A 22,846-nucleotide genomic window follows, 5' to 3' on the forward strand; every position below is an offset into this window, starting at 1 on the left:
CCGTGCCTGCGGTTGGACCTTGTTAAAGATTATAGCTGTGATGCTAGCACCTGGGAGACCACATCCTGTGCATTTTTCAGTTTTGCTCAGTTCCTGACTCTGGTATAGCAGAAGCATTTTCACATCTACGACACCCGCTATGTCTTGGTAAACCCCGGAAGGGAAGGGAGGACAAGGTTAAAATACGGTTCCGAGGACCTGGTCTCTCCACAGCGCAGGCTGGAGGTGGGAGCCCGTGGAAAGCCAGGTTCATCCAGCATCGGAACCCGGGCCAGGCCGCCAAGGCTAATATTCAGGACAAAGCCAGGGGCAGGGTGGGAATCCTATGGAGATGACCATCGTCTTGAGGTCTTCCTTCCAGGGCTCCATCCGGGCCCGAAGATGGCGAGAGACGTGGGTGAGTCCCTGCTACCACCTCACCCTCAGGTTGCTTTTTCGGCTGAACAAGAGGCTTCTCCCAGGCAGGAAGGGTGGGGCACAGACACGTGAGCCAATGTGGATGACCTGGGGAGGGCTTTGCAGTTGAATCTCCTGAAAATGGCAAGAAGTGCAGACCTCCGGGCAGTCGAGACTCAGATTCTCTAGACACTTCCCTTTGGCTGAGCCAAGCCAGGGCTGCTCAGGAACTGGGGACCTTGAGATTGGATTCGATTGGAAGGAAAGACACAGGGTTGCAATGTGCTGAACTCTGTGAGGACCAGGGTTTAGCTTGAGTTCCCCAGTCTGTCCACGAGGTCCAAGCCTGAGATCACTACGGCGACCACATGTCAGGAGGAAGACTGGTCAGCAACGCAGTGACTGTGCTGGAATAGTTTTGAAATATTTGAACTATTCTAATGCAAACTCTTCTTTGAATGACGTTTCAAGTTGCATCTTATGTCATTTTATTTATGTAGTTGTTGTCTTTCCACTTGACATTTAATTGGTATTTAATTTGATTTAAGTTGCAAATATTGTGTGTGTATCTGAGTCTAGTGTGAGAATCATTACTCCATGCCTGTGCATCCCACAACGAGTAATGTTTTTATTTCTTTTTCTTTTCTTTTTTTAGATGGAGTCTTGCTCTGTTGCCCAGGCTGGAGTACAGGGGCATGATCTCGACTCACTACAAGCTCCGCCTCCCGGGTTCAAGTGATTCTCCTGCCTCAGCCTCCTGAGTAGCTGAGATTATAGGTGCACGCCACACCACGCCCAGCTACTTTCTGTATTTTTAGTAGATAAAGGGTTTCACCATGTTGGCCAGGCTGGTCTTGAACTCTTTATCTTGTGATCTGCCCATCTTGGCCTCCCAAAGTACTGGGATTACAGGCATGAGCCACCGCGCCCAGTCCAAGTAGCATTTTTTTTTTTTTTTTTTTGAGACGGAGTCTCGCTCTGTCGCCCAGGCTGGAGTGCAGTGGCCGGATCTCAGCTCACTGCAAGCTCCGCCTCCCAGGTTCACGCCATTCTCCGGCCTCAGCCTCCCGAGTAGCTGGGACTACAGGCACCCGCCACCTCGCCCGGCTAGTTTTTTGTATTTCTTAGTAGAGACGGGGTTTCACCGTGTTAGCCAGGATGGTCTCGATCTCCTGACCTCCCCAAGTAGCATTTTTGAATGAGTAAGCTGTGCTCTGCTGGATCTGTAGCATGCCTTGGACGTACACTTTCTCCAGCTGGGATCAAAGTCTTAGAGGAATGCAAAGGCGGAGGGGTCCTCTGAGAATATGGAGCAAGGACAGCTCTGTATCACCCCTTTTATGGAAAAACCCAGAGTAACTGCCCATGTGTTCTGTGACCTTTGATGTTAGTGAGTAGTGAGGAAACTCTTGGCTATGTTGGTGGTTTCACAGCTGTCAGAATTCACTGAGTTGCACAGCTTCAATGAAGGCAGTTTGTCTGCCAAGGATTCCTTGATAAAGCTGATTAAAAATCGCTGAAGTGAAAAATCGCTGAAGGAGACTCTCCTACAGAGAAAGCATCCTGCAAGTAAAAGAAGAGTCAGAAGCAGGAAAGTCACTCTCAGGAGCCACTTGGTTTGATGCTAAGTTTCCAAACAAATGTAGTATTCCTTGCAACCACGAGAAGCTGGAGAGTGATTTGAAATCATTCTTTTTTTTTTTTTTTTTTTTTTTTTGAGACAGAGTCTCGCTCTGTCTCCCAGGCTGGACTGCAGTGGGGCGATCTCAGCTCACTGCAAGCTCCGCCTCCCGGGTTCACGCCATTCTCCTGCCTCAGCCTCCCGAGTAGCTGGGACCACAGGCGCCTGCCACCTCGCCCGGCTAGTTTTTTGTATTTTTAGTACAGACGGGGTTTCACCGTGTTAGCCAGGATGGTCTCGATCTCCTGACCTCGTGATCCACCCACTCGGCCTCCCAAAGTGCTGGGATTACAGGCGTGAGCCACTGCGTCCGGCGAAATCATTCTTAGGATGAGCTGGAAGCTTTTGGAATGTGCACCCCTGCAGTCTGTGCTTCTCCCCATGATTTACAAAACCATGAAAATAAAGCTCAGTTAATTCCTTATCATCAAGGTGAGCACCAGGTTCAGTATTCAGCTGGAGTCTGGGGATTCCGTCTTTCTTTAATTTTTGACTGCACAGCCTTCACTTAGTTTTTATATCTTTGAGGCATTAAAAAAAGGTTTTTTTTTGTTGTTTGTTTGTTTTTTTTGAGACGGAGTCTCGCTCTGTCGCCCAGGCTGGAGTGCAGTGGCACCATCTCGGCTCACTGCAAGCTCCGCCTCCCGGGTTCACACCATTCTCCCGCCTCAGCCTCCTGAGTAGCTGGGACAATAGGCGCCCGCTACCACGCCTGGCTAATTTTTTTTTTTTTGCATTTTTAGTAGGGACGGGGTTTTACCGTGTTAGCCAGGATGGTCTTGATCTCCTGACCTTGTGATCCGGCTGCCTCGGCCTCCCAAAGTGCTGGGATTACAGGCGTGAGCCACTGTGCCTGGCCTAAAAATAATTTTTAATATATTATATTAAGCAGTTTTAGTTGGCTTATTGTTATTTTTTAGATGGATTGCTGTCTTATGGGCTCAGTCTAACATATTCACAGAACATTGGATTAGATTGAAAGAACATACCCGGGACTGCATCGTGCAGAGCTCTGGGAGGACCAGGGTTTAGCTTGAGTTCCCCTGTCTGTCCATGAGATCCCAGCTTGAGATCATTACAGTCACCGCGTCTCGGGAGGAGGACTAGTCTGCAATGTAGTGATTATGATGGAATGTTTCAATGTTTTTGAAATGTTTGGACTATTCTGATGCAAAAAACTTTCTTTTCTTTTCTTTTTTTTTTTTGAAACCCTCTGTTATTAAGAGATAAATATGATTTCCAGGAACATTGTTCTATTCTGCCTTAAGTATTATTGGTCATATCTGGTCATATGCCCTGCTCTGAATCAAACCCTGAAAATGGGACTGCTAAAATCGCCTTAATCTAAACTCCATTTCCCTCCCACTTGCTCCCTGGGCTTGGAGCATAGCCACTCAAACAGAACTGGTTTTGGTTGTTAAGGAAGAAGTGAGTAATGGCTGCAGTGCAGACCCTCATCAATGTCTGCGACAGTTACACCTGGAGACAAGCTCCCCAGTGTCCTCAGAAGCAGCAGAGATGAGAATCCATGATAGGGTGGGCTGCTGTCCCCCTAGCTCCATGATGCCGAAATGCACTGCTTGTCCTGGTCCTGCTCCTCGTTCCAGCACCCAGCTGGGTGCCCATCTGGCCCCACACCTTAATGCCAGGTTCTAAGCACCATCTCCTTACCATTCAACCCCTTTGGGATTTTGCATGTGCTGTTGGACCACCTCACCCGCACCACCCCCACCTGGAGCCAAATGACACTGTGGGATGAGCGGAAGAGAACTCATCTTAGTAGAGGGAGAGAGAGTGAGTGTGTGTTTGTGTGTGTGTGTATTATACATAATATATATAATAACAATTAAAATTGTTAAAGGGGCCAGGCGCAGTGGCTCATGCCTGTAATTCCAGCACTTTGGGAGGCTGAGATGGGTGGATCATATGAGGTCTGGAGTTGGAGACCAGCCTGGCTAACATGGTGAAATCCCATTTCTACTAAAATACAAAAATTAGCCAGGCGTGGTGGCAGATGCCTGTAATCCCAGCTACTCGGGAGACTGAGGCAAGAGAATTGCTTGAGCCTGGGAGGCGGAGGTTGCAGTGAGCTAAGATCACATCACTGCACTCCAGTCTGGGCAACAGAGCAAGACTCCATCTCCACACACACACACACACACACACACACACACACACACAAATTGTTAATTGTATATATATAATTATAATAGTTTATATATATTAACAATTATGTATGAACTTGTATATATATAATTAATAATTATAATAGTTTATATATTGACAATTACATATAAAACTATTATAATTTGCTATATTATTATATATAAACAATTATATATGTAATGACTATATATAAAATGATAAACAATTTTAAATAATAATATATTAATTATATTGTGATTATATGTAATCATCATAATTATTTATATATAATATTTATTATTGTATATCGTTGTTTGAATATTTAATATGAGCTCTGTCCTCTTAACAAATTTCAAGTGAACAAGACATTATTGTCGACCATAGGTCATATGTCGGACAGCAGACCTCTAGGTCCTGTTTGTTAATAACTCCCCATTTTCCCCTCCTCCCAGCCCCCGTAACCACCATTGACTGCTGTGATGTGACTCTGGTGACTCTGCAGACCCCTGTAAGTGGCATCATGCAGTACTTGGTCTCTGCATCTGCATCGCTTGATGTCCTCAGAGTTCGTCTGTGTTGTCACCCATGGCAGAATTGTCTTCCTTATTAAGGCTCAGTAGTATTCCCCTGTGTGCGTGTACCACATTTTCCATGTCCATTCATCTGTCAATGGACATTTAGATGATCTTCACGTCTTAGCTATTGTGAATAGTGCCGCAGTGGTCGGGGGAGTTCAGATGGCTCTTCGCATACTGAATTTGTTTCTTTGAAATGTAGACCCAGAAGTGGGATTGATTACTGGACCATATAGTAGCTCTATTTTTAGTTTTTTTTTTTTTTTTTTTGAGACAGAGTCTCGCTCTGTGGCCCAGGCTGGAGTGCAGTGGCGTGATCTCAGCTCACTGCAACCTCTGCCTCCCGGGTTCACGCCATTCTCCTGCCTCAGCCTCCCGAGTAGCTGGGACTACAGGCGCCCGCCACCACGCCCGGCTAGTTTTTTGTATTTTTAGTAGAGATGGGGTTTCACCATGTTAGCCAGGATGGTCTCGATCTCCTGACCTTGTGATCCGCCCTCCTCGGCTTCCCAAAGTGCTGGGATTACAGGTGTGAGCCACCACGCCCGGCCTATTTTTAGGTTTTTGAGGAACCTCCTCACTGTTCTCTAGAGTGAGTGCACAATTTTTCAGCTTCCCAAAGTGCCAGGATTACAGGCGTGAACCACGGTGCTTGGTCTGTTTCTTTTAAATATACACCCAGAAGTGGACTTAGCTACCATATGGTAGCTCTATGTTTGTTTTTTTGAGGAACCTCCCCACTGTTCTCTATAGTGAGTGTACAGTGTTTCAACCTCCCAAAGTTCTGGGATTACAGGCGTGAGCCACCGCGCCCAGCTCACTGTAGGATTTTTCTTAACGCGTTACGTACCTTGCTGGGATTTTAGCAGAGATCACAATATTAAAAACTTGGGGAAGGATTTCTATGACTCTCGTTTTAACTACGAGGAAATGTCAACTTCTAGTTTTGTAACGTCCTGCCCAGGAGCGGTGGTCGTTAACGTGTGGAGCTGGGATGACGTCCAAGTCAGTTGGTTGCCCGACCTTTATTCTGCCTTGTCCCGTAGATTTAGAAAGAGGCTGACACATCAGGTAACTAGTTTAGAGTCATCTGATCATGCGGGTAAGCAGCGTTTTTCAGAGGCCAAGGCCTTCCCTCTCATTTCACTAGTGGGAAGGGCGGAAAGAACAGAACGGAAAGCTCTTCCTTTTGTGTGAGGCAGTTGCTGTGGAAACCCCACAGGCAGGAGGCCCCTGGACAGCACATCCTGTCGGCTTGTGTCCTTGCACTGGTGCGCCCCAGGCCAGGCCGGACTGCTGGGACCAGGGCCATGTATCGCTACCCCACCGCCCTCCTGGGCCTAGGTGAGTCCTGGAGGCAGCGGGGAGGCTGGAAAGGGGGTCGGGAGGTCTGGAGAGTTCCCTGCTCAAGCCTGACTCCAGTGCAGAAGATTCTGGGAAGGAAAGTGTCCTCCTCCCCCAGGACTGCCCTGCTGCTCTCCCCGGGGCCTAAGTCTGACCAGAGAAGACCTTGTCCTAAAAACAGGGGCCCGGGTATGGGGATGAGGTCAGCTTTAAGAAGGGCTTGGGGGGCAGGCGCGGTACTCACGCCTGTAATCCTAGCACTTTGGGAGGCTGAGGCGGGCGGATCATGAGGTCAGGAGTTTGAGACCAGCCTGGCCAACGTGGTGAAACCCCATCTCTACTAATACAAAAATTAGCCGGGCGTGGTGGCGGGCGCCTGTAGTTCCAGCTACTCGGGAGGCTGAGGCAGGAGAATTGCTTGAACCCGGGAGGCGGAGGTTGCAGTGAGCCGAGATCGCGCCACTGCACTCCAGCCTGGGTGACAAGAAGAAAACTCCGTCTCCAACAACACCACCAAAAAGAAGGGCTGGGGGAGCGGGAGCCTTTTTGGAAGAGGAGACTTTGGGATTTATCTTGAAACCATTTTGCAGCAAGAAGGATTGCACCGAGATAGCGATGTCGAGGAGGGTTGGTTTGGTCCTGATGAAATGCTGAACGCCCCCCAGCTCCATCCAGCCCCCTTTCAATAGCAGCCCCGTAAGGAGACTGGGTGGTGGCATTTTTCTCACTGGGGCTTCTCTTGCAGTGCTCTGCCTGGCCCAGACGATCCACGCGCAGGAGGGTGAGTCACACCTTCGTCCCGTCTTCCCCGTCCCCTCTGGCACCCCAAGGGCAGTTCTGGGTGGGAGTGATGTTGATGCTTAGAGGGCCGGAGGGACCCCTTTAAGTATACCCTAGATTGCAAACTATTCCAGATGTAAAATGCATAACCCTCACCCCTTTCGCTCCTTCATTCTCTACCTGTCATATTTTGCTTTTCTTATTTTCAAAAATCTTATATTTTATTTTATTTATTTATTTTTTTTTGAGATGGAGTCTCGCTCCATCACCCAGACTAGTGGCACAATCTTGGCTCACTGCAACCTCCGCCTCCCAGTTTCAAGCGATTCTTCTGCCTCAGCCTCCTGAGTAGCTAGGATTACAGGTGCATGCCACCACCCCCAGCTAATTTTTTTTTTTTTTTGGTATTTTTAGAAGAGACGGGGTTCACCATATTGGCCAGGCTGGTCTCGAACTCCTGACCTTATGATCTGCCCACCTCAGCCTCCCACAGTGTTGGGATTACAGGCGTGAGCCACTGCACCCAGCCAAAAATCTTATTTTTAATCGACAAATAATTGTATATGTTTGTGGGTTACCATGTGATGTTACAATGTATGTAAACATTGTGGAAAGATTAAATAAGGCTAAATAACATAACAATCACATTACATACTTATAGTGACGAGAACATTTAAAATCTACTTTTAGCAATTTTGAAATATATCATAAGTTATTATTAACTATAGTCCGCCTGCTGTGCAATAGATCTCAAAAACTTACTCCTCCTGTTTAACTGAAACTTTGTACCATTTGATCTGTGTCTTTCCCAAGCCCCCCATCTGCAGCCTCTAATATCATCATTCTAATCTCTACCTCTGTGAAATGACCTTTTTTGTTTGTTTTGGGATGGAGTCTTACTCTGTCACCCAGGCTGGAGTGTAGTGGCACAATCTCGGCTCACTGCAATCTCCACCTCTTGAGTTCAAGCAGTTCTCCTGCCTCTGAACCAGCCTCCCGAGTAGCTGGGATTACAGGTGCCTGCCACCACGCCTGGCTAATTTTTGTGTTTTTAGTAGAGATGGGGTTTCACCATGTTGGCCAGCCTGGTCTTGAACTCCTGACCTCAGGTGATCCACCCACCTCGGCCTCACAAAGTGCTGGGATTACAGGTATGAGCCACCACGCCTGGCCGAGATGAACTTTTTTAGATTCCACATGTGGTATTTGTTTTCCTGTGCCCGGCTTATTTCACTTAGCATAATGTCCTCCGGTTCATCCATGTTGTTGCAAATGATACAACGTCCTTCCTTTATTAGGGCTGAATAATATTCCATTGCATAGACACACCACATTTTCCTCATCCATTCATTTGGCAGTGGACACTCAGGTTATTTCCAGGTCTTGGAGGCTGTGAGTAGCTCTGCGGTCACCCTGGGAGTGCAGGTGTCACCTCCACACACCAATTTCTACAACGAGAATTCAAACCCAACACCACCAAGGCTGAGCCCGGCAGTTTTCCCCAGACCAGCCCACACTTCACTCGGCAGCTTCTTGGCGGGGAACGTGACAGTCACAAAGGGCAGACTCTGAACATTCCATCTCTTCTCCATCCTCCTAGATGCATCATGTCACCCAGTCCTGGTGATTTCACTCTCAATTTTTCTCATCTTTCCCTCTCTCTTCATTGACTTTTCCTGTGTCTCCCCCTGGTGACGGCCCCTCTCTCCTCCGTGGCTCCCTGAGGCCGGCCGCAGCCTGTCCATGCCACTGCTGCCTGCTGCCTTCCTGACCCCAGGGACGTTGTGATTTGCGAAAGCACAGACATGACCATTGTACTTTCCACAGTTTTTAAATTGTATTCAAAATTTTTCATTTAATATCTCATTGTAAGATGAATTTTTTTTTTTTTTTCTCAGAGCCCTTCCCCTGTTTATCTTCAGATAGAATCAGACCTGTGTACCTCTCTTTGGTCTGGACCTGCCCATTTTCCCAGCCACATCCTGTCCCTGTGACTTTGGGCTCACCCATCTCTACATTCCTCCAGGTTCTTCCACTTTCTTGAACACTCCATATTCTGTTCAACATCAGGCCATCTCACATGCTGATTTTTTTTTTTTTTTTTTTTTGAGATGGTGTTTCATTCTTGTTACCCAGGCTGGAGTGCAATGGTTTGGTCTTGGCTCACTGCAACCTCTGCCTCCCTGGTTGAAGCAGTTCTCCCTGCCTCAGCCTCCCAGGTAGCTGGGACTACAGGCACTTGCCACCATGCCTGGCTAATGTTTTTGTATTTTTAGTGGAGACAGGGATTCACCATGTTGATCAGGCTGGTCTCGAACTCCTGATCTCAGGTGATCCGCCCGTCTTGGCCTCCCAAAGTACTGGGATTACAGGCGTGAGACACCCGGCGCCTGGTCTGATTTTTAAAAATTAATTAATGCAGTTTAAAATTGACCAATGCAAATTGCATGTATTTGTCATGTCCAGTGTAATGTTGTGGCCTCTGCACACAGCGCGGAATGGCTACATCGAGCTGGGGAACGTAGGCATTCCTCCTGTGCTAATCATTTTCTGTGGTGAGAACGCTTAGAATCACCTTGATTAACAATGTCCAATAATGTAATACGTTGTTATTAACTGTAGTCACCGAGCTGTACATGATGCCTCTCGAATTTATTTCTCTTCTCTAACTGAAACGTTGTATCCTTTGAGGAACACTCACTGGCTGATTTTCCCACCGTGAGTGCCCTGCTGTCACCTGTCTGCTCAGTTCAGGTAGTTTCTACCCCTCCCTCAGCGTTCAGCTCAGAGAGTGCTTCCCCTGACTTTGCAGAGGAGGTCAGCTCCACCGCCCACCTGTCCCCTAGATTCCTGCGCTTACCCACAGGAAACTTAACTGCAGTTCCCAGCTGCAGATTCGGACAATTCTCCCATCAGTATCTGTCCTCCCTTCAAGACGTCCACCTCCAAAGGGCAGACACCCTGTGTGTGTTTCTCACATTTGTGGAATTAGCAGCTCATGAAAAATGTCTTTAAACGGATTGATAAGTAACTGAGATACGGTTAAAAGAAAGAAAAATGAACAAATGGGTGGGTTTGAGGAGATGCTGGTCAAAGGATAGAAAATTTCGTCTAGACAGAGAGAGTAAGTTCAAGATTGTGCAACATAAGGACTAGAGTTAATCACAATGTATTGTATGCTTTCAGATCGCTAAGAGGCAGATTTTAAATGTTCTTACCACAAAAATTAACTATGCAAAGTAAGGTTATATGAATTAGCTTGATTCAGCGAGTCCACAGTGTGTATCTGTACCAACACACCATGTTGTACACCTGCAATATATGCAGTTTTAATCTGGCAATAACAAAGAATAAATGAAGATGGGATGAGCGAATTGAAGCCCTGCCAGCTCTCTGCCCTGCTCAGGGATTTTGCTAATTTTGACACAACCTTCCTGTTTCAGGGCATCAAACCCGCCCTTCCTCCTCCACCCCAAGCCCAGTTGAGATAAACAGGGTTTTTCAAGAGCTTTAATAACAAGGAAATGCAAATTAGGCTGAGGAGAAAGTAGAAACTAGAGGAAAACCCAGAGGTGGTGTCTCCACAGAGACCTGCATTAGCAATGGGGACCTGTCACGGGCTGGGCATCTGCTGTGAGCAGATCAGGGCTGGGTCAGGGCTGGGGGCTTCACCCTCACCCCATCGGACCCTCACAGGAGCCTGGCAACCCCTGTCCCACACTCAGTCCCCCCCGGGGACCGGCCAGTGCCCTTCAGGCCCCAGCACGAGCCATCTCCAGAGCCCTCGCTCCCCTGTCCCTTGTCCTTCACGAATGACCCTGTCATCCCCGTCCTGTGCCCCCTCCCGCCCTCTGTCCCTCTGGAAAGTGGCCCTGGGCTCTCGGCAGACATGAGGGGCCCCAGGCTGCTCCGACACTTCCCACGTGACCCTGAGCAAGGCCCAAGTTGTGAGCAAGTCTCAGGGTCCTTATTGTCAACTGGGAAAATAACTCTGCACCGATGAGGATTCCCGCACACGTAGAAGGTGCAGGAGGCCTGGCGATGTTCTAAGGTTGGGCTGTGGTCGTGGCTGCACAACTCTACAAAATTGCTAAAATCCCTGACATGTGACACTAAAATGACATGTGTGGCATGGTGACTTCCTATGGTGGACGCTGAGGTCCTTTTCTGCTTCCCTCCTAGGGCCGCTGCCCAGACCCTCCATCTCGGCTGAGCCAGGCACCGTGATCCCCCTGGGGAGGCCTGTGACCCTCCAGTGCCGGGGCCCGGTTGGCGTTTACGCATTCCGCCTGGAGAGGGAGGATAGATTTGAGTATAAAGATAATTACAATGTGTTTCGACTTGGTCCATTTGAGTCCGAGGCCAGATTCCTCATCGACTCAGTAAGTGAAGCCAATGCTGGGCTTTATCGCTGCATCTATTATAAGACCCCCCGATGGTCTGAGCACAGCGACTACCTGGACCTGGTGGTGAAAGGTGAGGACGTCACCTGGACGCTGCCCCAGTCTCAGCTCGGCCTTCGAGCTTATCCCCAGGTCCCTGGACCCTGTCCCAGCTGCTGCCCTCTCTCTGTGGCCACCCTTGCCCTCCTCCTGACCCCCAAGCCCTCCTCTCCCCCTCTCCCTCTGCACACACCTCCCCTCTGCCCTCGCACCTGCTTAGGTCCCTGGAGCCCTGGTCTCCTCCGGACACCACAGATGGCCTGGACACTCAGCCCCAGCATCCGGTGGGCTCAGAGCTGGCTCTGCTTGGCTGGGTGGGGAGTGGGTTCCCAGAGATTAGGGGGCGACGCCCCTACAAGGGGATGAGTGTCTTTTCACACAGGGTGGATGGTCTCACTTGTTATTCCTTTCCACTGAGCCAGAACCTGCCCCAGGCAATGTGCTTCTCCTGGTGTGGTTCATCTCCCATTGGGCAGAGCACAGGGCCCAGGGATGGCCCCTGGTCAGGGCTGGACAGTGCTTTGGGAAAACCTTTGGTATGTGACCACACGCACCCCTGTGTGTGCTCAACCTGAGATGTCCTGGAGTCAAAGTCCACTGGAGAGGCTCCAACCCACCTTCATGTCCCCCCAGGACCTCAAAGGTCCCCTGAGGTCAAGCAGAGCTTGTGGTGGGAGGAGCAGAGGGAGTGACCAGCCCCAGGGAGAATGGGGCAAGCAGCGGGGCTCTCCCCAGCCTCCTGTCCCCTGCCCTGTTTTCTCAGGAGTCTCGGGACATTGTCTGGGATTGCCTGATGGCCATGCGGCCTTTGGATGGGGGCTCAGGGTGGAGGAGGGCAGGTTGGTTGGGACGGGTTCTACATCCTTCTCCTGCCTCTGTTTACAGAAACCTCTGGAGACACGGACTCCCCCGTCACAGAGCCCGACTCCTCAGCTGGTCAGTAGCAGGGTCCTCAGCCGGAAGGGATTACAGTGGGATCTGTGCTGGGGATGCAGCTCCGAGTCCAGCCCTCGGCCCTGGGCTTGGAGTCAAGGTCTAGGGAGGCCACGGGAAGGAACTGACACCCGCCCGGCTCTGGGAGGTGGCTAATGCTCCTAGAGACCATAGCAACAATGGTACCGTGATTGTAACCTCGTTCCATGCCAGGAACTGTGGAAAACACTTAGTGCAAGCACCACTCTCCGGGGGAGGTACTAGTCTGGTTGTCTAACTCCTCCTCTTCTCTAATATGCAAAACATAAACTAAAGTTTCTTGCTTAAAGGCACAAGGCTATGAAGGGGCAGGGGCAGGGGCAGGGGCAGGGGCCACCCACCCGGGCAGCCCCACCCCAGACTTTCGGCGTCTCCCGAGCTCCACGCTGCCCCCTTGTGGGCGTGGCCTCACCATTCACCCCGCTCTGCACCTGATGGAGGGACTTAGAACTCACCTCCAACCTGGGACACCCGAAGAGGGACGGTGATGCTCCTATTGGCTCTCTGATCTCCGGGGGAAGCCTGAACAGTGGAGTAAGGTCCCTTAAAAGGAGGGTGCCACAGGGAGGAGACGTAGCCTGTGAACAGTGACCAGGATGAAGCCATGAGGCTTCCCTTCCATCTGGCTCTGCCCTGGACTCTGTGATGGGAGAGAAGCTGCCCTGGCTCTGGCCCTGGACTCTGTGTGATTGAAGTGAAGCTGCCCCAAGTCCCTGGGTCTCAAGTTGTCCATCTCCTCCTGTGATCTGTGACCAGAACCTCCCAGGGGAGGACACGGGGTCATAAGCCATCCGCGGACCCTTCCCCACCTGTGTTCTCATCACCAGAGTGGTCGTCCTTGGTCACCCAGTGACGGCCTGTGAGGCTCGGGCTGTGAGCTCAGGCAGGTGGGACCAGGGGCTGAAGCCACATAGGGAGGTGGGAGGAGCCATGCTGTGCTCCATCCGGACCCCCTCAGAGGCTCCTGGGCTGCCTGAGCGGGACCGGATGTGCTCCTGAGTCCAGCTGACCTGGTTCAAGTCCAGTGTCTGGTTTTTATTAGCCTTCTGTCTGCGGGAATATCTACCCTCTCTTTCTCTCTCTCTCTCTCCCTCTCCTTCCCTCTCTCCTCTCCCACCTTTCATGCAGTGACATATAAAGGTTACGAGGACAGACCCTCCTGCAGCCAGATTGCTGGGTTCATGGTTCAAATCCCGGTGGTTCTGCCACCCCCCCGGCTCCATGCCTGATGGTGACTCACCCAAACCTCCTGTGTCCCAAATTCCTCATGTGAAACATAGGCAGTAAAATAACTGTCCTGGTAGAATCGTTTAGGGGAGACTTGAGTTCAGGTAGACACGGCGCTGACATCAGTGCTGATTAGAAAACCCCAAAGGAGGGGTGCTGCTATTAATACTGAGGAAGTATTTTGTCCCCACAGGGACTGTGACAGGCACTGAAGGCTCCGGATTTGACGCATCGTGAATGAGGAGAAATGGTCTCCAGTCTTGTGAACTTCAATGGGGAGAAATAATTAGAATGAGCATTAGAAATGCACAGATTCCCATACATGCATATACAAATAAAAAGATATGATTTGCAATGGACAATTTCAGAGCTATCATTTCAATTACATTAAATATGTTCACATCATATATTACACATATAAGGAACATAATTATATAATAAAATATGTTAACGTATCACCACATATCACTATAATGTATACTATATTATATGAAAGATATTATATTTACAATATATAGTGTAATAACTTGCGGGTGTTATAATTTTTTTTTTTTTTTTGAGACGGAGTCTTGCTCTGTCACCCAGGCTGGAGTGCAGTGGTGCGATCTCGGCTCACTGCAAGCTCCGCCTCCCGGGTTCACGCCATTCTCCTACCTCAGCCTCCGAGTAGCTGGGACTACAGGCGCCCGCCACCTCGCCCGGCTAGTTTTTTTGTATTTTTTAGTAGAGATGGTGTTTCACCGTGTTAGCCAGGGTGGTCTCGATCTCCTGACCTCGTGATCCGCCCGTCTCGGCCTCCCAAAGTGCTGGGATTACAGGCTTGAGCCATCGCGCTTGGCCGGGTGTTATAATTAATAAACATAGGTACAAACATAAATATATAATCTATTTCTATGGTTTATAATTATAATAGAAACATTTTATATTTAATTATATATTTATATGTAATAAACATTATACATTATATATTATAGTGAATATATGTAACATATATTATAAGTAATTATAAATCACATACAATTAACATTATATACATTAAATTATAATGTATATGCCAAGATTGCATAATTAAAATATATATTTGTTATATTTTATGTTTGCATAGCACATGATACATATAACTATAAATAATATAAAAATTGTAATATTGCACATTTTAAATTGTGGCACATGTTATGAAGACCAAACCCAGGAAGTCACGGTGTAGAATTACGGGTGGTGTCCTGGACTTTGGGCCGTGGACGAGGCAAGAGGAAAGGACACTCCAAAATAGAATGTCTGCCTTTCTGGAAGGATATTGAAGATGCTGCCTCGGCAGCAGGGGAGGGGAGGGACCACTGTTCCTGGAAGAGGGACACGTGGGCTCGGACCCTGGGTTTGGGGGAGCCCCGCAGGACCCCATTTGGTCACCTGTGAATTGGGTAGTGGCGTGCACTGTGCAGAGGAGGGTGAATGTTCGAGGAGATGACGGGCCGGCCCGGAATGCGCTGCGCAGGGAGCCTGGGCGGCGCCGCACACACTCGCCCGCTAGCTGCAGGGCTTCAGGAAACAGGAGCACATCTGGGTTTGGATTCTTCCCACAGGAGGGCGGGTTACATCCCCATCAGGGGGCTGCCGCGAGGGCAGATAAAATCAGACAGGGGGATTCTTGCACTCTGGTGGGAACCCAGAAGGAGGTCAGGGAGGGAAGGTCTCCCTTCCTCTTCTTGCGGGTAGTTGGTCTCTTCCTAGATCCGCGGAGGGCAGACAGCAGCGATGTCTACCACAGCTTCACGCCCAGGAAACGCGCTGTATCTGCACCATCCAGTAGGGATGGCGTCAGGCACGTGGGTCACACTGAGCCCTCCAGATGCAGACAGTGCAGCCGGCTTGTCATGCCATTGAACTTTGGATAAATTTGAATATCAATAGCTACGTGTGACTCTCATACTGGACAGTAGATGTAGAAAGTTTCCATCATCACAGAAGACTCTACTGGTCAGTGCTGGTCTAGAAGGAGCTGTCAGGGTCGTGGGGAGTGAAGAGAGATCCCCACAGTGGATGTGGGAGGACTCAGAGCCTTCTCTGTCCAGCTCAGGACTCTAACTCCTCTTCCTTCTGATTCCTCCCTCACAGGACCCACGCAGAGGCCGTTGGACAACAGTCACAATGATCGTGAGTGATGGGGGCCATGGAGGGTGAGCCTAGTGTGTACCTCTTGGGGAAGGAGAAAGAGGTCAGGCTTTGGGGTTGATCAGATTCCTGCTCTGCTAATGGCCAGCTGTGTCCCTGTGCAGAGGACCCCAGCACTGAGGACCCCAGTGGTGGAGGAAGGGGTTAACGATCTCTGTGCTGCAGGATTATTATTATTATTATTATTTTTGAGACAGACTCTCGCCCTGTCGCCCAGGTTAGAGTGTAGTGGCGTGATCTCAGCTTACTGCCTCCTCCACCTCCCGGGTTCAAGCAATTCTCCTGCCTCAGTCTCCCGAGTAGCTGGGATTACAGGCATGTGCCACCACACCTGGCTAATTTTTATGTTTTTAGTAGACGTGGGGCTTCACCATGTCAGCCAGGATGGTCTCAATCTCCTGACCTCGTGGTCCTTCGGCCTCGGCCTCCCAAAGTGCTCAGATTACAGGCGTGAGCCACCACACCCTGCTGCAGGACTACTATTTACCTGAGAGATTTTATATATTAGTAAGTCTATGACAAGCACACATCATGTGTGTGATATACAGTAAGGGCTCAATAAATGCACACTGCTGAAAACCTGTTTCTGTCTTTCTTAGATGCACCTGCTTCCCAAGGCCTGAGTGCTGAGCATCTTTATATTCTCACCGGGGTCTCAGTGGTCTTCCTCTTTTGTCTCCTCCTTCTGGTCCTCTTTTTCCTCCATCACCAGAATCAGATAAAGCAGGGTAGGTCTCAGGGTCAGGGTGGAGTGACCTGGGGAAGCTGTCAGGAGAGGCTAGGAAGAAGGTCTCCTTAATTCATACCCCAACTGTCCTCAGGGCCCCCCAGAAGCAAGGGCAAGGAGCAGAAGCCACAGCAGAGGTGAGGCCCCTGGGAATGACTCCTGGGCCTCCACCCAGTCCTCTGCCGCCAGGCTGCCCCTGAGGTTCACTTTTACTTTTCCTCTCAGGCACGACCTGGCTGTTGATGTTCTAGAGAGGACAGAAGGTGAAGGGGGAGGAGGAGGGACAGGCCTGAGATGGGGAAGTGGGGACTTGGTGCCAATCCAGATGCAATGTGGGGGGAGTGGAGGGAAGAATCTTTGGGAACATTCTAGAAGGTCGTATTATAGATTGGGTGCAGGGTGTCAACTGAAGTTGGGGGTTCTCAGGCAGATTTGCCTTGTGACATCCTTCCCAGAAAACTGGCCATGTATTTTCTTCCCCAGACAAGGCCACAGTCAGTGGACTTCCTGAGAAGGACAGAGAGATGGACACCTCGGTGAGCCTTCCTACTAGTTATTCAAGTACCTCACTTTTAGCAGCTTAAAAAAAATCTCAGCTCCTTGGGTCAGGAATTCAGGAGTGGCTCAGCTGGGCGGTTCCGGCTCACCGCCTGTCCTAAGGTTGCTGTCGAGAGGTCGCCCAGGGCTGTGTCCATCTGAAGGCTCCCGTGGGCTGGAGGATCCACGTCCAAGACGCTCACTCCCACGGCTGTGGACAGGAAACCTCTGTTCCTCTCACAGGGGCCTCTCCACACCGCGGATTCCCCCAGAGGGAGGGATCCAAGGATGGGTGTTGGGGAGGGGCGGAAGCGCGATGTCTTTTGCCTCAGCTTGGAAGTCAGGAGTCTTCCCTTCTGCCTTGTTCATTGTCAAATAGACCAACCCTAATACCCTGTGGGAGGGCTCTTCACATGGATGCAATTTCAGGAGAGGGTCCTCAGGGCCCATGGAGATGGCCGCCACAGCCCTCCAGTCCCACAGCCCCTCACCTCACCCTCCACCAGGCACTCCCTCACCCTGGGTCTCTCTCTCCCAGGCCCTGGCTGCAGGGGACCCCCAGGAGGTGATGTATGCGCAGCTGGACCACTGGGCCCTCACACGGAGGACAGCCCAGGCTGTGTCTCCACAGTCCACAGAGCCCATGGCTGAGTCCTGCACATATGCAGCCATTGCCAGACACTGACCCCAGGCCCACCTGACCTCTACACCTGAGGATATAAAGTCACTCTAGGAAAAGCCTGAAGCGGCCATTTGGAAGGCTTCCTCTTGGACTCATCATCATCTGGAAAGCGAGTCAGGCAGCTGTCCAGGAGACATGAGCTGGAGATGAGTTTTCTAACCAGCTTCCAGAAGTTTCCTTAACCAGGTGGTTCCTTCTACAATTGACCAGCTCCTTGGATAGACTGTGTTGCCATTGATTCCAGAGGCTCAGATACATACACCTGACTACTTCTAGAAACGAAGCTCTAATCAGCTGGCTGTTTCCAGAGACCCATCTACAATTGTCTGGCTGTCTCTAGAGCTCCAGCTACAGTTGTCTGGCTGTTTCTAGAGACTCCGTTTTAGTTGTCTGGCTGTTTCTAGAGACACAGCTACAGTTGTGACTGTTTCTAGAGACCCAGCTGCAGTTGTCTGGCTGTTTCTAGAGACCCAGCTTTATTCACCTGACTGTTTTCAGAGACCCAACTATAGTCACCTGGCTATTTTCAGAAACCCAGCCACAGGTTGTCTCCAGAGACCCAGCTACAAACACCCAGCAGATCTGATGAGCAGTGATGCAGTCCCCCAGCTGGTCCTAGGTGTCTCCTGTGAATCTCCAATGACCCCAGAGACTTTGTTGGAATGATCTGCTCTTCTGACCCCAAAGACCTTCCTAGAAGTGAAGAGCTAACCTTGAGACAGTGCTATACATTTACAGCTGAGAGCTAAGCCCGGTTCTCTGGGTCATACTTTACTCTGTGCATCAGTAAATAATTCTGAAGACATCACACCTGGCAGCCCGGTGCCTGGTCCCGGGTGCACAGGTCACTTGGGCCGAGTCTCTGCTTTCACAGTTGTTCAAAGCTGAGTGAGGGAAACAGGACTTACAAAGGAGGTGTCAGCGTTTTCATTTTAAAATTGAGTGGACCAAGATTGCATATATTCCGGGTGTACCATGGGATAATTTGATATACGTATACATTGCACAATGATCGCCATAATCAAATTAATGAGCACAGTTGTCACCACCCATGCCGTACGCAAGACCTCCTGAACTTGCTCATCACAGGACTCAGAGTTGGTGTCAGTGTTTTCAGATGGAGCCTGTGTTTCAGGGATGAATGAGGGAGGTGTCTGAGGGACGTGTGGGTGAGTGCAGACAGAGAGCTGACCTCACCTACCCAAAGCTTCACACACACACACAAGCATGTATACACTCACACGTGCACACAGCATACCCACACACTCACGTGTCCCAAGAGAGCCCTGAGTCCACTGCTGGATGAGGCATATCCATGTCTCCGCCCCACTTGTGTGGTCTCATGTGGTCTCTCAACTCAGATTAAAACAGGAAATTACCCTGTGAGTCACCAGAGGGTGAGAGAATCTCTGAGTTAATTTGCGTTTATCTTTAAAAACAAAACAAAATGTAACAAAACAAAAGAAAACAAAATAAAACAGTGCCAAGCCTGAAGTGGAGACTCAAACGGGCACGGCTCCTGGTGCGGTCCTGCCTGGAAAGGACTGCACAGGTAAGAAAATATCAGAACATCACATTCTACCCTCTAAAACAGACTGTTATGATCTATCAAAGAGAAGGAGGAATATCCAAAAATCCCGGAAAACCGGAACCAAAACAAAAACAGAAAAGGCACTTGTAGGTCTTTACAAGAAGGATAGTTAAAAAATTATACATATATAATACATACATAAAATACACGTTATATATAAAGTAAATGTATATTTAATAAACAAATATAAATAAATAATTATATTATATATTTACATATAATACATAATACATATATGTAATTTTTTTTTTTGAGATGGAGTCTCGCTCTGTCGCCCAGGCTGGAGGGCAGTGGTGCGATCTCAGCTCACTGCAACCTCCGCCTCCAGGGTTCAAGCAATTCTGCCTCAGCCTGCCGAGTAGCTGGGACTACAGGCGCCTGCCACCACGCCCAGCTAATTTTTGTATTTTTAGTAGAGATGGGATTTCATCATCTTGGCCAGGCTGGTCTGGAACTCCTGACCTCAGGTGATCCACCCGCATTGGCCTCCCGAAGTGCTGGGATTACAGGCGTGAACCACCGTGCCTGGCCGATAGATATAATTTTTAGAACTTCAACAAAAGCTCAGCCAGCTTTTTCTATGGGGCAATTGCTAATTTAGTTCCATACAAATATTGACACATTAAGTCCTTGTATACAATGTCCTCAGCAAGCCTTATTTTCCCCCTTTTTCTTGGAGAAACTATGGACTGAGACTGGAGCAATCTCTCCAAGGTCAGCCAGGTCTCAGGGGCGGGGGCTGCCCAGCGTATGGGGTTCCTGAACCCCAGGACAGGCTGTAGCTCACCGCGCTGGGAGGTTTCTGCCCTGCCATACTCTCAAATTTTAATTTGTACTGAGTTTTAATTTTCTATTTGTACTCAAGTTTAATTTCCTTCCAGGATCTGTTTCCTAGACCTGTGCTCTTTATTTTTGCTTTCTTGTTACATGATGACTGATTTTCTCTGTTCTTCACGTGGGACACATTCTCCTTGCTCTCTCTCTCTCTCTCTCTTTCTCTCTCTCTCTCTGGTGTGCGTGTCTCTGCATCTATGTATCTCTGTCTTTCTTCTCTCTGGTTTTTCAACTCTTAGTGCAGTGTTTTCTCCCATCATGTCTTGTTTGTTTGGCTTGGACCCTGAGGTGAACAGGGGGGTAAATGAGGCCTTCAGCAAAGGTTGGCCAGCCTGACCTTAGCAGAGAGAGGATGTGTGAATTCTTCTACCCGCTGCAGAGCACAGGAGGGCTGAGCAGACCCCAGTACCTGTTCCGGTGTAAGGAAGTGCAGAAATTCCAGTCAGTGAGGCTGCAGTGAAAAGCAGGGCAGCCATGGTTTAGGGGAAATTACACAAAAGCACCCAACTGTTCTTGTGTGGGGATTGGTGGAAAGAGGAGGGGTCCAGGGAGAGGAGAGAAGAGCAGAGGCAGCAACTCACCTTTTCTTCTGGATCCTCCAACCTGTGCAATGCAGGGGTTGGGACTCAGGGCGATGGGTCCGGGGACACTGCTGTGTGGAGGGGATGTCCCTCTTGCTCCACGGTCCCCAAGCCCACCTGGAGGAGGAGCCACGTTTAACCCACCTGGTGGTGCAGCGCGGCCAGGCAGAGAGGGAAGGCCCACCCTGTGATCGTGACCCCACCCCAGTTCCACTGAGGAGTGTCCTGGGGGTGAACATCAGGGGGCTGCAGTGGGGCCCAACATGGAGGGAAGAGGCCTCGCTTGGGCCAGATGGGGCAGCAGCAGATACTCACAGATGTCCCTGAATCCTTGGGACTAAGTGGACATTGAGTCAACAAGAAGGGTCCCCAGGCCTTGAGGGAGCAGAGAGAGGAAGGAAGGACCCCTGGCCATCAGGTACAGACATCAGTGGGGTAGCCCCACAATCTAGTAAGCAAACCCCACAGACCCCACTCAGCTCAGACCCAAAGCCCAAAGGCCAGCAGGAGGGCACAGAACCACTGTCCCAAGCATCACCTTTGACCCCTGCTTCCTCCATATTGGACACTACCCTGGGAAGGAGCTCAGGAGAGACGGACACTGGGAAGATGAAATCATACTAAAGAAAGTGAAAAATGATTGTGAAGGGCTGAGTGTAAACTCCAGGGACTGTGTGTGTGTGTGTGTGTGTGTATGTGTTCACCAGGGACAACTTATGAGAAGGAGTGACATCAATGATAGAAGGTATGTTTCTTTTTATTTTATTTTATTTTTTTATTTTTGAGAGGGAGTCTCGCTCTGTCACCCAGGCTGGAGTGCAGTGGTGCAATCTCTGCTCACTGCAAGCTCCTGGGTTCACACCATTCTCCTGCCTCAGCCTCCCGAGTAGCTGGGATTCCAGGCGCCCAGCACCATGCCCGGCTACTTTTCTGGATTTTTAGTAGAGACAGGGTTTCACTGTGTTAGCCAGGATGGTCTCGATCTCTTGACCTTGTGATCCGCCCGCCTCGGCCTCCCAAAGTGCTGGGATTACAGGCGTGAGCCACAGCGCCCAGCCCCATAGAAGACGTATTTCTTCCGTTGAACCGAGTGCACCATGAGCTGTTGCACAAACACACACGAACCCACACAGACACATACAAGGATGGAATTCTCACTGGCATGCCGTGCTATTTAACTCCTCAGGTATTAACTACCCAAGGAAAGAAATATAATTCATTGGATCTTTGATGATGCTTCAGTGAAATAAACCAGAGTCTGTTCCATCGAAAATGCCAGGTAAATGTTGACTATTTTTATTTTTCTCTGTTTTATCATGCATATATAATAGGCATTTCCCCCCCACCCCCAACAGGATCAATATTTTGCAGGCTTTTTTATAAACTGCTTGTTCTCTTAAAAATTCACCAGAAGCATCCCTCCCTCAGTTGTACGTCCGCAATGAGCCCTCATAGTTTGTAGCACATCCCACAGTGCACACCCTCCTGAAAAATGCTTGGTTTGTGTGATAGTATGCCCTGTCCCTTTCTCTCCCCACCAGCCTTTCCTATGTGGAGAAACATCACTTAAAAATGTTTCACATTTGATAGGGATTCAGTGGTGCTATGTATGGGCTGTATTTCAGTTTCTTTGCGTGTGGAGAATTTTTTTTTTATTTTTTATTTTTTTTTTATTATTTTTTTTTGAGATGACATCTTGCTCTGTCACCCAGGCTGGAGTGCAGCGACGTGATCTCGGCTCATTGCAACCTCCACCTCCCAGGTTCAAGCGATTCTCCTGCCTCAGTCTCCTGAGTAGAGTAACTGGGATTACAGGCATGTGCCACCACGCCCGGCTAATTTTTGTATTTTTAGTAGAGACAGGGTTTCACCATGCTGGCCAGGCTGGTATCAAACTCCTGACCTCAAGTGATCTGCCCCACCTCAGCCTCCCAAAGTGCTGGGATTACAGGCGTGAGCCACTGTGCCCAGCCAAAATGTGGAGAATTTTAATAGGTATTTTGTTGCCAACCTTTTCTTCCTGTTTCCTTGGGGGATTCGGGTGGTTACTTTCACACAGAAAGAAAACAGCTTTTTCTGAGGACAGTGGTTCCCACCATGGAACTGAGATACCCTGAGCGCATAAGAGATGCCCAGAGTGGTAATCACAGCACCCTGATC

The 22,846-nt window shown here is 49.5% G+C and overlaps 1 protein-coding gene across 4 annotated transcripts; it reads left to right on the forward strand.

The window, feature by feature from the left end:
- The first annotated feature begins 6,056 nt into the window (after nt 1-6,056).
- On the forward strand, nt 6,057-19,174 carry LAIR2 (leukocyte associated immunoglobulin like receptor 2). Of its 4 annotated transcripts, XM_045379868.3 has the most exons (8): nt 6,057-6,141; nt 6,887-6,922; nt 11,104-11,397; nt 12,249-12,299; nt 15,678-15,716; nt 16,334-16,462; nt 16,945-16,997; nt 17,537-19,174. In XM_045379868.3, exons 1-8 carry the CDS (start codon nt 6,108-6,110, stop codon nt 17,681-17,683), a joined length of 783 nt encoding a protein of 260 aa, XP_045235803.2. In that variant the 5' UTR covers nt 6,057-6,107; the 3' UTR covers nt 17,684-19,174. The 4 variants fall into 4 exon arrangements, with proteins under 4 accessions (XP_045235803.2, XP_065390961.1, XP_065390964.1 ...); XM_065534889.2 differs by lacking the exon at nt 16,334-16,462; XM_065534892.2 differs by lacking the exons at nt 16,334-16,462; nt 16,945-16,997; nt 17,537-19,174 and adding an exon at nt 16,092-16,313.
- Nucleotides 19,175-22,846: the final 3,672 nt, after the last annotated feature.

Source organism: Macaca fascicularis, chromosome 19, assembly GCF_037993035.2.
Source record: "Macaca fascicularis isolate 582-1 chromosome 19, T2T-MFA8v1.1".
Lineage (NCBI taxonomy): Eukaryota > Metazoa > Chordata > Mammalia > Primates > Cercopithecidae > Macaca > Macaca fascicularis.

Excerpts from the sequence above, each read along its gene's own strand:
- LAIR2 (XM_045379868.3), top strand. The coding sequence starts at position 6,108 with ATGTATCGCTACCCCACCGCCCTCCTGGGCCTAG. Across the intron at positions 12,300-15,677 it reads AGAGCCCGACTCCTCAGCTG|GACCCACGCAGAGGCCGTTG; the intron begins GTCAGTAGCAGG and ends CCTCCCTCACAG. Across the intron at positions 16,463-16,944 it reads CCAGAATCAGATAAAGCAGG|ACAAGGCCACAGTCAGTGGA; the intron begins GTAGGTCTCAGG and ends TTTCTTCCCCAG.